The following is a 13,679-nucleotide window of genomic DNA, read 5'->3' as shown; positions in this document are numbered from 1 at the left end:
GAAATTTACTTTTACTAATCAAGGACTTATACTGGCTGTGAAGTTAAACTCAGTAAATAGGGTCTTAAATTGACTTCATGTTATAAATGCTACCGTAAAAAATGTATCCTTTAAGAAGCCATGAAAAAATCGAAAGATGACAGTATTTTAGTTTTCCTAGAACTTACTTATTAAAATCACCTTAGGAAAAAGAACAAAAATTGATAAATATTCACATGTGTAGTAAAAATTGATGGTAAGAACATAAATAATAAGTGACATTTTTGGACAAAGACTTCCCCTGGAAAGAACTGAAAGGTGTAGATAGCTTATGAGTTATAAGCTACACTTCACAGAGCATCAACATCTGTATAGTGGCATAATTTTTCATATTAAATTTTATTCCACAGAACCACTCCCTCCTCTAAATGACTAATAAAGTAGTGGAGTGAAAGTCAAAAGGCAGTATGACTTACTTTGGTTCTCCTATCTTGATGCCAGGATGTTGTGTGTAGGCATGGGAATGTGTACTTGGGGCAGACTTAAACGCCATGGGACAAATGGGACACTTGTAGAAGACTTCACAGTGAGAACCTTGGATGTGAGACTTCAGTGCGGCCACATCAGAGTACACAACATTGCAATGTACACATCTGTTAGAAAATAAACACAGTCGTTAGCACGAGACCATTACACACGTGTCACTTAACTGTGTAGAAACAGGTAAAATGAACATATTCAAAAGGTTTCTAATGGCTTTTTGGAAGTGTGCTTTGTTTTGTTAGACCACAAAGAAGAATAAAACCCAAATGGTCTATCTGTTGAGCATCTTTAAAGTTTCTAGGAATGAATATCCAGAGACCACAGGATCATGGGGGCTGTATCAAGGCTGGGGAACACAGCAAGACCCCAGGACTCCTGGCTTTGGAGAAGACACCCACATGCTACAGTCTGTCACCCTGAGGCTCCCCAACTGCACTTCCAGTAGAAGACACTTCACTTTCTAAACCTGTATGCCATCAACAGAGGGGCAGAGAGGAACAAATAAGCACTAGCTTCAAAGCCACAGCCACTGGTCCCTGGTACACACTGATGTGTCCAATGCATCTGAAGGCTATGGGCCACCTGGATTGTCTGTCTCATGGGAAATAAAGTTTAGGACACTTAAAATTGTTTAAGAAATGACATGAATTATGAACCTCTGAAAAATCAACATCTCTAAATAAATTAGTTCTCTAGTTAACTTCTTGAATTTCTAATAGTTTGATTGGTCATTCCTCCCTCAATTCTAGTCCCACAGAAACAAACTTTAAAATTGAGACCCATTTCTCCCCAGCCTCATCTTTCTAAGGCAAAGACTCTCAGCAGCATGTACAACAACACATCCATTTGCTGGCCTAGCTCTCCTTCTGTGTTCACACCGAGAACTATCTGAATGGGTATTTTGTGGACTCTCAAGCGTCTACAGGTTTACCTTTAACACGCCTGCATGGGCATGTTCACAGATGTGAATGTGGGCGTGGGCTTGGGAAGGAAGACAGCACACGGGGCCTGCTTTCCAGAGGTGTGCCCAATCCAATGACTTCTGCATTAACCTAAGATACTGCTATTCGTGGAACCTCCCTTCCAAATTCAGGCAGATGCTTCCAAAGTAACACAGGAGTGGCATGTTCTGACTTGTATGTGTTCTATAAAGTGTACCATGTTAACAAAGCTTTGCAAGCATTTTATAAAAATCATAATGCATTTTACTATATTATGACTTCAGGCATAATATTCAGTGGCATATACATTACAAATACTAAATAACAGTAGAATAATTAAGGAAAGCTCCTCTGTCCTATCTACTTGAACTATTATTCTAGGTGATACAGCCACCCCAGCCTCCTGAAATTACTTGGGGTTAACTTGAACTTGTGCTGTCTTGGATAGGCTGCCTATTTGTAAAATGGGAAGAGTTGGACAAGATCATAGTTCAATCCTTCTCAACCCTAGCAGCATATGATTCCTATGAAAGACGAAGATTAGATAGAACAAAAATAAGTACATTACTAAGGGAATGGAAGAATCCTCTACACCTTGAATCATACACAAAAGATTTCTCCCATCAAGGGTAGAAAGGTGGAAAAGTAGTTAGTGTTCCAAAGGCAAAAGACCCAGGAAGGGCAAAAAGGAACAAAGAACGAGTTCTCTGAAGTTGCCTGGACTGCAAAAAGACTTAACCCTAAAGAAAATAAACAGTAAGTTAAAGAATCTAGACTGGAGTTGAAGAAGGAGGTGGCAAGGTTTGGTCCAAAGCACCATGGAGGCCAAGAGAAACCCTCCTGGTGTGAGAAAAGAAAGTAGACAATTTAAACAGAACTTTAAAAGAGAAAGTTGTAAAATATCTGACCAACAGAAGACAGAATGTGAAGGGTTCACTTAATATCTTCTAGCTACTAAAAATCCAGTCTATTAATAAATATTTAATATACTTGAAGTCCTTTGTGTTCTGGGTACCAATCAAGTTTTTTATTTCTAAACACTTTTTTTTAATGTTTCTAGTATACAATCCTATAAGGCCCCTCTCTAGATACAGATCCAAAGTATAAAGAAGTAGGATCTTCCACACCAAAACTCCAAGAAATACTAGATTTTCACCAAATCAACCAGGAGCTGGGAGTGACCCCCTCATGATTTGGGAGCTGCAACATGATCATGAAGAGAAAGAACAGGCCCACGGAATCGGGAAGCAACAAAGTGAGACATGGAACCATGGTAGACAGAACTCTCTACTAAAGAAGATAAACTGAAAATGATGATGTGTAGAGTCGAAAAGATGGGGGAAACAGCGTAAGGAAGGCCACAGGGCTGCTAAGGCGCAAACATCGGACTGACCATTATTTGAAAACAGCAGGAAAAAAATGAAGGTCCATTTTTTTTTCTCTCATTTAAAAAGGGAAACACAAACTAAACTTCAGAATGTACACACACACACACTGCATTTTTACAGTTCTTCTAAGGCTCAAGTCCAGGAAAAAAATCTATACCAAACACAGAAATTTTAGTAAAAATTCAAAGTGGCAACTCTCTGAATGGAGGGACAAAGCAAGGGGTGGGCTTTCCCAAGAGCTGATTACTTCAGCCTGATATGCACAGCTTCTGTCTTAATTTAGGAAAGATACCAGAAATCGCTAGAATTGCAGAAGTCTCATTTCCTCTATTCATTCCAACCTAATTTTGCTTTCATTACACTAGAAAAACAAACTAAACATTTGAGGAAAACTTGGCATCCATTAAAAGAAGAGCACCAAAAAAATGCTAGAACTGCTTTTATATTATCAAACAGAGAATCCAGGGGATAATACAGTTGAACCTTGAACAAATCAGGAGTTGGGGGCACCAACCTCACCCCTGGAGTGAAAAATCTGCATGTGGTTTTTAATTCCCAAAAAATTAACCACTAATAGCCGACTGTTGACCAGAAGCCTTACTAACAACAAAAAGTTGATAAACACATACTGTATATCCTTTATTATATACTATATTCTTATAATAAGTAAGCCAGAAAAAAGAAGTTTTTTTCCAAACTGTGCAAACCTCCAAAAACTTGTCCATTGTATTTATTGAAAAACACCCATGTTTAAGTGGCCCAGCACAGTTCAAACCCATATTGTTCAAGGGTCAGGTGTAGTTCCCAAAATATGGAGTAAGAACCAGTGTCACCATGTACAGATTTTGTGGAACCTGTAGGCTTTCCTCCTAAGCACCCAGAGCATGCATTTTGCTTATCCTGTTTCACTCTGCAACATCCCAGTGAGTGGAGATGGAGGCAGGCACCACATCAATTCTATACACAGGGGGACTGTGACACAGAGAGAGTACATGAATTACCACAGTCAGTGACTGAACTAGTACAAAAACTCCGGTGTCTTCATTTCCAAACCAAACATGTCCTATGGGTAGATCCCAATCCATCAAGCATTTGTACATCAAAGTTTTGGAGGCATGAGATATAAATGTGAAACAAGCAAACACAGCCACCTAGTAATCGGTGATATCATGACCTTCATGTAACTGAAATAAAGCTGTGAAGTCATACCAAGTGGACTACATTTTTGTAAAAATTATACCTGTATTACAAATGAAAAAAAAAATCACTGTGCATTAACAGTCTAATGGTAAATCTAGATGCAGATTTAGATCTAGGCAACCAAAAACTTAAACACACAATACAGTAATACCTCTATTAACAAAGACACTGTGTATGGATGACAAGTTTTCTTGGTGGACCTTTATGGGGTCAAAATAGAAAAGGCACCAGAATGCATTTCAGAAGGTCACAAAGTGGAAGATAAGGGTCAAGTGTATCATCACTCTATACTAGCTAAATCAACATAAGATTTGCCAGATGTTATAGAAGACACATCTGAGACCCTTAGGGGGAAGGGAAAGGGGTCAGGGTTAAGATGTGCAGAGATGAGGGAGACGCCTTGACTACGGTCATGGAGAAGAAGGAATGAAGGCAGGCTGTTTGGGGTGGAAGGCTTTTCTGGAAAGAGCGGTGTTAAAAAAGGACACATTGGATCCTTCAATGTGACAAGATAGGAGCCATCACACTCTTTCTGTTTGGATTAGAAGAGGAGAGGTACTGAGAGGTACAGAAATGCGTGGTGTTCTTTGCAGGGGTTCAAATGCAGAGTATGCCAACAAAAGTATGCTTAGACGCCTGCAGAAAGGAGATGCTTTAGCAGCCAGCCCATCAAAGCCACACCTTGCCACACACACAATTTTGCCTAAAGGATGGGCTCCATTTGCCCTCAGCTTTGTGTGGACCAGAAGGTCAACACCACATTAAGAATTCAAACACATCAACTCTACTACAAACGAACCAGGTTCCCAAAGGATCTGTTAATCGAGGTATCACTGTATGAGCCTCACAACTATGTGCACAGATAACTCAAAACACTGTGCAATTACAAGTGAACAAGCTGTACTTGCACGTAAGTGAACGATACTGACCGAAAACCAACTCGCCGGGTGTAGTGCAGACAGTTCTTGGTGACGTGGGTCTGGAAGTGCACCGATCTGCAGATGGCCCCGCATTCAGGGCAGGTGTAAGGAGATTTGTGCTGATGAATTCTCTGGTGGGATGCATAACTGCACTGGTTAGGAAGCAGCATCTGGCAGATAGTGCAAGTCTTCTAAATAAACCAAAGGGGGAAACAGGGTTGGTCCTACAAAGTAATTTCTAATATGCAAAGAAGCTTGGTTAAACCTCAAAATAATTATGCACTGCTTATTTCAAATACCACTATAATTGATTCTCAGCCCAAGGAAAATGCAAACTTGAAAGTTAAATGTCCAGTGAAAAATTCCTTACTCTGCAAAAGAAAAATAGCATGTACTATGTAGTCAGGCACATCCCAAAGAATGAGGCAAAGGGAATGTCAGCCTTAGGTAGAGTTCCAATTTTGCTACTCTTACATTTTGTTTACTGCAATGAAGAGGAATTCTTGCAGGCTGTTAGCAAATCAGCTTTAATGTGTAATTACAAGTTCATTGGGCATCTATCTTGACAGCAGTCACAGTTACCACAACTCACAAAAAACTTTCTCCAAAATAATAAAAATTAAGGAGGGGCTAATTCAGTTTCTGTCTTTTTTTTTTTTTAGCTGCTTCAGTTATTTGAAACCTGGAACATGGGGATACAAAACAATCGCCACAACAATGAGTTGTTCTTTTTTGCACTTGAATTGGTCTTTAAATGGATGAACTGGCCATTATATGATTTCTAATTATAGTTAACTCAAGTTCAGTTACATAAATTTAGATATTAAACTGAAACTGATAGTGCTTAAAATCTAATCACATATAAAATAAAATGAAGACTGGAATTCTCTTTGGAAAAGACTACATTAACATATGAGGAAAACCTGAAACACACTGTTTTTTATCCCCATAGATATAAGCACTAAATATGGCTGATTTCTAAAAATAAAACTAAAACAAAAAACTTAAAGTAAATATAAACTGAGGACTATTCCCATTTCAAAAATAAACCCAACAGAGCATGAGATAAAATATGTTCCAATACTATTTAGACATTCATCCAAGTATCTACTAACTTCTAAAATGTACAATTTGTATTAAAGTCAGTGAAAGCAAGCCTCAAAATAGACTCCAGCTATGACTTAAAATGATCTTTTATGCTGACAATAGTTACAAAACTTTAAAAGGAGGTTTTCTTTTTAGCATTTGAATCAGGCCCCAAAATTAGTTTAAAGTCAGATTCTGAGTAATTTATACTAAGAAAAATCAGAAACTCACTTGAAAATTCATTCGTGGTTTTCTCCTAAAAGGACTAAAATACAAATTTTTATCCCACAAAATGTTTATTATGATCACAAAATAAGAACATTACAAGCAGCTTTGATGAGGTTAGCATCATTAAAAAATAGCATTCCTTTTCTAATAACAGATATTCCAAAGATTAAGACAAGCCACAACAAGGAAAAGTAGATTCAATTATAAGACCCTGTTGACATCGACATTATCACAGGTTATCATTCATTTCTTTGAGCTAAAATCTTCTGTTTACTTTCACCACACAGTCATTAATCCCAGACAAGAATGTCTGATTTTCTACAGGCATCTTAGAATGTCTTACACTAATTTAGGAATAAAATCAATATATTTTATACTAAAGTCAAAAACAATGTATTTATATAGATAGATTAAGTATATACTGACCCCATTCCACCATAAACCAAGTGATAAACTAAGTATTTTAAATAAATACATTTAAATACAACATCTCATTGAATTTTCATAATGATCTATGGAATAGGTAATATTATCTACATTTTACAGATGAGGAAATGAGGTTGGGAGAAGTTAAGAAACTCTCTGAAGTGGATGAAGCAGGATTGGACCTGGGTGCTGAGGATTCCTAATCCCCAGACCTGATGGAGAGCTGGGGGCGGGGGTGGGGGTGGGGGAGGGGGCGGGGGAGGGGCTACAGGAAAGAACCAACTGAAATACACGGGAGAAAAACTATTAGCAAATACACCGGAAAACCAACGAGGACCATTATGTTAGGCTTAGAAGTGACCCACTTTCCACAGCTTCTCTTTTATCTAAAGCAACGTTACTGTACTATTTTTACAATAAGGAAGAATAGCAACAAAAAATAAAAGAAAATCTAAAAAGGAGACAAAGATTGTGTTCTACAAAAACTGAAAAGATTTCCATGTTATCTCTCATCAAGGTATGTTGACAAATATCCTTTGTAATACATATAAAATCCATAAAGAATTACTTTACTCTTACCTACTGGACATGCATACATTTAATACATGTAACTATGGATGTATTAGTGGGTCAAAGGATTTTGTTACTAGCAGCTTAACTAAAATAATATCAAAATTATTCAATAAGAGCTTTTAAGAATTATTGTTTGACAATAAAAATCTCTAACTAAAGACTATGAAAAATGTTTTAGAAGGGTAACAGCATCAACTAAATACCAATATTTGAATACCAACCTCTCTCATACCAGTTACTGGGGATGGGAAGCAGTCCCTTCATAAGCACTGTGTGGTGGGGGCCCCAGGAGAGCTGGTGGCAGCCGTTCCACCCTCTTGCCACCCCCAACAGCCGCTGACCAGCTATAGGATTTGCACTCATGCATTTCCATCTGCTGAGGGTCCTCACCCACTTGAGATGCATTAATGCAAGAAGTGGGAGCAAGCATGGACTAGAGCCCCAAATCAAAATGCTTCCATATTTTCCAACTACTGAAATGGGAGAATTCAGTCACTGAAGAATCATAATGGATAAAAACCTTATCTTCAGTTGATACATACAGACGCATATATACCCATACACAGCACTGTATATACTCCCACACTGCTCTTTGTTTACCTGCTTCCCTTCCTCACCTCCACTCCAGTTTGAGTAAAAGCAGGTTTCGGTTGTAGACAGACAGTGCCCTCCTTGGTGCTTGTATGTACCAGCAGGTTTAAACTCCCACGATAGCGTTCACCTGCTGTACTACCAAGTTTTAGTCGCTCTCTCTGTTTTAGATAATGTTATCCCTGCTTCCTGAGATGCAGGTAATGGATAATCATAGCACTAAGACGTATATCCCATTAGGTCCCTGGTAGACTGATTTCGTGGAAATGACACAAGTTCCCTGAATTTGGGGAGTGTATTGAGCACAGGTAGGCAGGATCTCTTTGTGGTCTAAAAGAATCTGACTTTCCTTCTTTTTTTTAAATCAAAGGAACTAAAATGTTTCTTGAAACTCTTACTCTCTACACGTCAAGGATACAACTTACAAGAGGATAAAACCATTAATGTGACACTACTTGCCTTTTGAATAAAAAAAGTATAATATGCACTTAAACGGTTTCATGTGTCTTCTGACATTTTACTTCTGTCATCTGAGAATGCGTAAGTTTTTTCAGTACTTTGGTAATAATCAGCTCATTTCTGCTCTGGGGCAGACTCATTTGCTCAGAGAATGGTTATTTTTAAAGCAAGATATTACTTTTCAATAGTCAAGTGACACATGAAAGCTATAGGAAAATACAGCTGAAAAGTAATCACATTCCTTACTTGACAGCTACTCATATTGCACCTTGTCTCCAATCCTGGTGCAGAAATCAATGGCTGGTACTCAAATGCAGGCTGGGAGGAAAGGGAAGAGGGTCTGAGGCCCCAGGAAGGGCTCAGAGATGTCCAGGCTTGGCATCCTCTTTGTACATGAAGAATTACCTGAGTAACAGGGAAAACTATTCTGTTTTGGTTCCTGATTTAGGGAGTAAAAGAGCCTGGGAAAGTGCAAGGGGGGAATGAGAGAAAGGCTGGAGAAATGAGAGTAAATACAGCACATACTTATGCTTATATTCCAAACAAACCAAAAGCCTGCAACAACCTGAAACATTGAATCAAAAGGTAAAAACACCGCCAGTTTAACAGTCGGCCCAGATGCGAAGGAAATTGTTTGTGCCAGATTAACAACAAAATTTCTCAATATTCTAGCTATAGTATAATTACCAAAATAATGATAATAATAAAGTATATCGATTTGTTTTCTTTCTTTCACTTTTATCCAATTTCACAATGAGAACATAGAGAGGGCATTTCGTTTCTGATCTCACTTGAACGGGAATAACACAAGGCCATCATTATAGCACATATGACTATATATACTTTCGTTCCCAAAGCCAGTTGTAGTAGTTTTGTCCTTAAATCATTCTGCTCCACTAAAAATCGCTACTAAGGGTTGACAGTTATATGAACAAATTTGCAAAAAGAGGTATGGCTGACACATATAATCTACTCAGATGACAATCAACGGAGAATATAGGTAAATGAAGGGTTGATAACACTAAAATATAAACCGAAGCAGGACTAATGTGACCAAGTTAAAATAAAGCACTTAAGAGAGCTAGACCAAAAACCAAGAGTCTTGAATCTTCAGCTAATAATGATCTTCTGGGCAGGTGAGGGAACTGAGGTGGGCTCCCTGGTTTCCAGAAGAAGCTGCTTGAGCACAGTAGGTCTAGAAATGAGAGCTGGCTGGGGCTGCTGAAGATAATTTCACATATTTGGCATGTTGTGCTAATAATGATGCCCAGAAAGTTCCTGAAACTAAACTGAATCAGTAATCCCTGAAAATGAGGACCATCGCAGATAAGACACCTTTACCTGCACTCAAAGCTGATCTGCACAGAGCCTGGGAGCCCATCCTGTGGTTCCTGCCACTGTAAAGTGTTATACTTCTGTATCTAGGTTATCAGCATGACAAAGCAATAAAGAAATCTTGCCTTGAGTCCCCCAGTTCTGCCATTTGTTTTTTCAACTGTAAAAAGGGTTGACCAAAAGACCTACAATATTTTCTGGTATTATGGCTGATGTGGGGTCCACAGGAAAAAAAACTGACGTTATCAATTAAAAGCTTACAGCATGCACTTCCCACAATGTACTTTGCTAAATTTAATCATGGTTTTACTGAAGGGTGGAAGCAATGATTTCCCAATACATTTAAAAATCAATTATTAAAACTACAGTTGTCAACTCTTAAGTACTTTATGGAGCAGAGCAAAGTTTCTCTAGCCCCTCCATCCACTCCTTCTCTCAGTGGGCCCCGAAGCAGGGATTATCAATCAGACAGGTTAGAATAAAAACCCCCAACAGGGGCAGATGTACTGGTGTTAAAATTCAAATGCCCATGAGTTCCATTTTTACGCAACGCTTGGTTCCATGAGGCCAGGAGGGAGGTGGGCCACCCAAGATGCTTGGCCTGTCCCCTTTGGCTTTTTGCTCCTCTGTGGGATAAGCAAGCCCAGGAAGGTTAAGTCTAAACATTAGCATGCCTGCGGTTCTGTCCCAACTTATATCACGTGTCCCATGGGAATGTAGGGCAAAGTGGGCCTTGAATTAAACCTATCTTCCAAACCAGCTCTTCCCAGAAACCCATACCAGGGGGTTTGCGGAGCATAGGGCCATTTGATAATAAACGGCACTCTGATTCTCTATGGCAATCCTTACTTTTGTATAGACTGTCCACAGAACACCTGTAACTAGCAAGGCAGAATTCAGAAAATGTCACCAAAACCTTGCTTCACCCCATTACATACTGGCAAAGTCTCAAAAGGCTAAATACGCATGTATGGGGAGATGGTGAGAAGGGTTTCTAGCATGCTTAGCTGCCACTGGTGTTAAGAGAAAAAGAGACTCTCTGGGGGTTCAAACTAGCACCCTTCAAAAACTCAGAAGAGGATTTGTTCAAAAATAACAGGAGTCAAAATATAAATGAAAAGACAGTGACAGATGAAAATCAAAGGGAGATGGTGATGGCTAAACTGAGCAAAGGTTGTTCTCAAGAGAAAGGCTGGATTGGATCTTAAGAGGGTGGCTCAGCAGATGTGAAAGGAAAGAAGATTGACTTCATTCCTAAAGGCTACTGCAGAAGGGCTGAAGAAAAAGGACATTTGCAGGGGAAATGTCTGAGACTCAGAGAAGAGAGAAATCCCAGAGAGTCAAATGGAATGCAGTCCTCCCAGGAAACCCAGTTCCAATAAACAACTGACAATCACAAGCGGCAAGCCTCAGGCAGAGCCTAACAACAGAATTTCTCCTTGAAGACAGAACAAAGGACATTTGAACAAACTTGAGTAAAACTTTCATGTTCAGGAAAATGGAACAAAGGTACCTTTCCCTATTCCTTCTAATAAGCCCAACTACAACCCCAGAGCACTATATATTAAACATAAAAAGACTGAACACAGAGAGCAGGACACAGGCTGGTGAGGGACCTTGGGACCTGAGGAATGACACACTGCGGTGTTCCCCAGGCTTCTTTTTGCCTTATATATCCCAGAGTTAGAGCTAAAGAAACTGGCAACCCAGAAATGCCAATGCATAGAGGAAAAAAAAAAATCTCTAACAAAAGCCTGCTATCTCTAACCAAAGGACCAGGAAAGGGGTAGGCTAACAAAAGAGACAACTTCTAGATGATCATTGCTCTACTCCAGCCAAATACCACAGGAAACCATGTAGCCACACACTGACCATGCCAAGTCCAGATGGAGCCCAGACGTCCACCTTCTTGTGGCTGTAATAAGGTGTCCCAGTATCCCTCCCTAGATGGTGTAGAGAAGGCCAACAGGGAAGTGGACTTCCATCCCTACCAAGTGATAATGAGTCACTCTACCAGCCAAGAGGGTGTTTTTAAAAATCCCAAAAAAGAAATCTCCAGTCCCAAGTGTTCTCACTGGAGAATTCTACCAAATATTTGAAGAAAAACTAATACCAATTACACAGACTCTTCCAGAAAAGAGAAAAGGAGGGAATGCCTTCTTGATACATAACAAAAAGCTAGTATTAACTTATCCAAAACCACACAAACAAACAGTACAAAAAAAGAAACCTGTATGAATACAGATGTAAAAGTAACAAAGTATTAGTAAATGTTATTCACAATATATAAAAAGAATTATACAGCCTGACCATGTGAGTTTCATTCCAGGAATGCAAGCCTGGTTCAGTATCTGAAAAAAAAAAAACCAATGTAATCAACCCCCACAAAAAAAACTCTAAATCCAATAAATGAGTCCAACAAAGTCAAGGGTTCATTATAAATATACAAAAACTAATTATATTTCTATATATCAGCACAGAACATGTGGACACTGAAAAATGCAATACCATTTACAACTGCTAGGAAGAAAGAAAGAGCAGAACAAAACGTTGAGAACTGATGACGAAAATGCAAAATGATAAGAGAAAGATCTAAATAAATGGGGAGACGTTCTGTGTTCATGGACTAAAGTCAACATAATAAAGATAGCAATCCCCCTCAAACTGACAGAGGTTAGACATAATTCCCACCAACACCCCAGCCAAGATTATTTTAGATCTAGACAAGACTGTTCAAAAATGTATATGGGAAGACATAAGAAGCAAAGTCAGAGGAATCAGTCTACTGGCCTTTAAAACATTTTGTCATTAAAATAATTAAAACTCTGTCATGTTGCTGGAGGCACAGACACAAAAACCATGGAACAGAAGAGAGAACCCAGAAATAGCCACACAGAAATATGCCCAACTGATACCTGACAGAGGTGCAAACGCAATTCAGTGTAAGGGAGGAAAGACAGCCTTTTAAAAGGACAAATGGTACTGGAAGAGGATACGCATGGACCAATAGAAATCTCAACCTAAGTCTCACACTTTATACAAAAATTAACCCCAAATGGATCATGGGCTTAAATGTAAAACAAGAAACCACAAAATTTGTTGGGGGGGAAATAGGAAAAAATTTTCGGGACCTGGAACAAAGTTCTTAGACCTGACACCAGAAACACAAGCTATAAAAGGAAAAACTGATAAATTAAGACTTCATCAAAATTTTAAAACTTTTGCTCTTGCCAAAGAAAAAAGAAGCCACAGACTTGGAGAAAAGGATTGTAACAATATATCCAACAAAGGACTGTAATCTAGAATATATCAAGAACTCTTAAAACTCAACAGTTAAAGAAAAAAAAAAAAAAAAAAAACCCACTCGATTCAGTTAGAAAATGGACAAAAGACATGAAGAGACATTTCACCAAAAAGGATATACAGATGGCAAACAGACACATGAAAAAGATTTTGGTATCATTAGCTGTTGGGGAACTGCAGATTAAAACCACAATGAGCTATCACTACACACCTATCAGAATGGCTGAAATAAAAATAACATGCTGCCAAATGCTGAAGAGGATGCAGAGAAACTGGATCACTTGTACACTGCTTGTGGAGTATAAAATGGTACAGTCACTCTTAAAAGTTTTTTAAGAATATAAATTATGAAACCACCATATGACCTAGCTGTTACACACCTATTCTAGCAAAATGAAAACTTATTTTCACATACAAACCTGTACACAATGTCTATAGAAGCTTTATTCATTACTGCTCCAATCTGGAAACAATGCAGATGACCTTCAACAAGTGAATGGTTAAACAACCTGTGACACGACCACACAATGGAGCACTACTCAGAAACAAAAAGGAACAAACTACTGATACATACAACAACCTAGGTAAATCTCCATGTATTTATCTCCATGAGCAAAAAAAGCCAATCTCAAAAGCTTATATATGATAGAGCTCCATTTATAAAGCATTCCTGAAATGAAGAAATTGTAAAGATGCAGAACAGATCA

The 13,679-nt window shown here is 38.6% G+C and overlaps 1 protein-coding gene across 14 annotated transcripts in view; it reads right to left on the bottom strand.

The window, feature by feature from the left end:
- The window catches only part of ZNF532 (zinc finger protein 532), a 190,641-nt gene that overhangs the window by 37,973 nt on the left and 138,989 nt on the right, over positions 1 to 13,679 (bottom strand). For 12 of the 14 annotated variants that reach the window (XM_057504221.1, XM_057504222.1, XM_036876808.2 and 9 more), the window contains 2 exons: positions 4,981 to 5,162; positions 456 to 632 (listed from right to left, as the gene is read on the bottom strand). The exons of 1 other annotated variant lie outside the window; for it this stretch is intronic. In XM_057504221.1, the coding sequence (XP_057360204.1) occupies positions 456 to 632; positions 4,981 to 5,162 (359 nt within the window). The remainder of the gene's footprint in view (positions 1 to 455; positions 633 to 4,980; positions 5,163 to 13,679) is intronic. One more of the 14 variants, XM_057504225.1, reaches the window with a different exon arrangement.

The sequence above is a fragment of the Manis pentadactyla genome, chromosome 6, assembly GCF_030020395.1.
Source record: "Manis pentadactyla isolate mManPen7 chromosome 6, mManPen7.hap1, whole genome shotgun sequence".
Taxonomy (NCBI): Eukaryota; Metazoa; Chordata; class Mammalia; order Pholidota; family Manidae; genus Manis; species Manis pentadactyla.
Note: the sequence above shows the minus strand (reverse complement) of the source record. Positions and strands in the feature narration are given on the sequence as shown.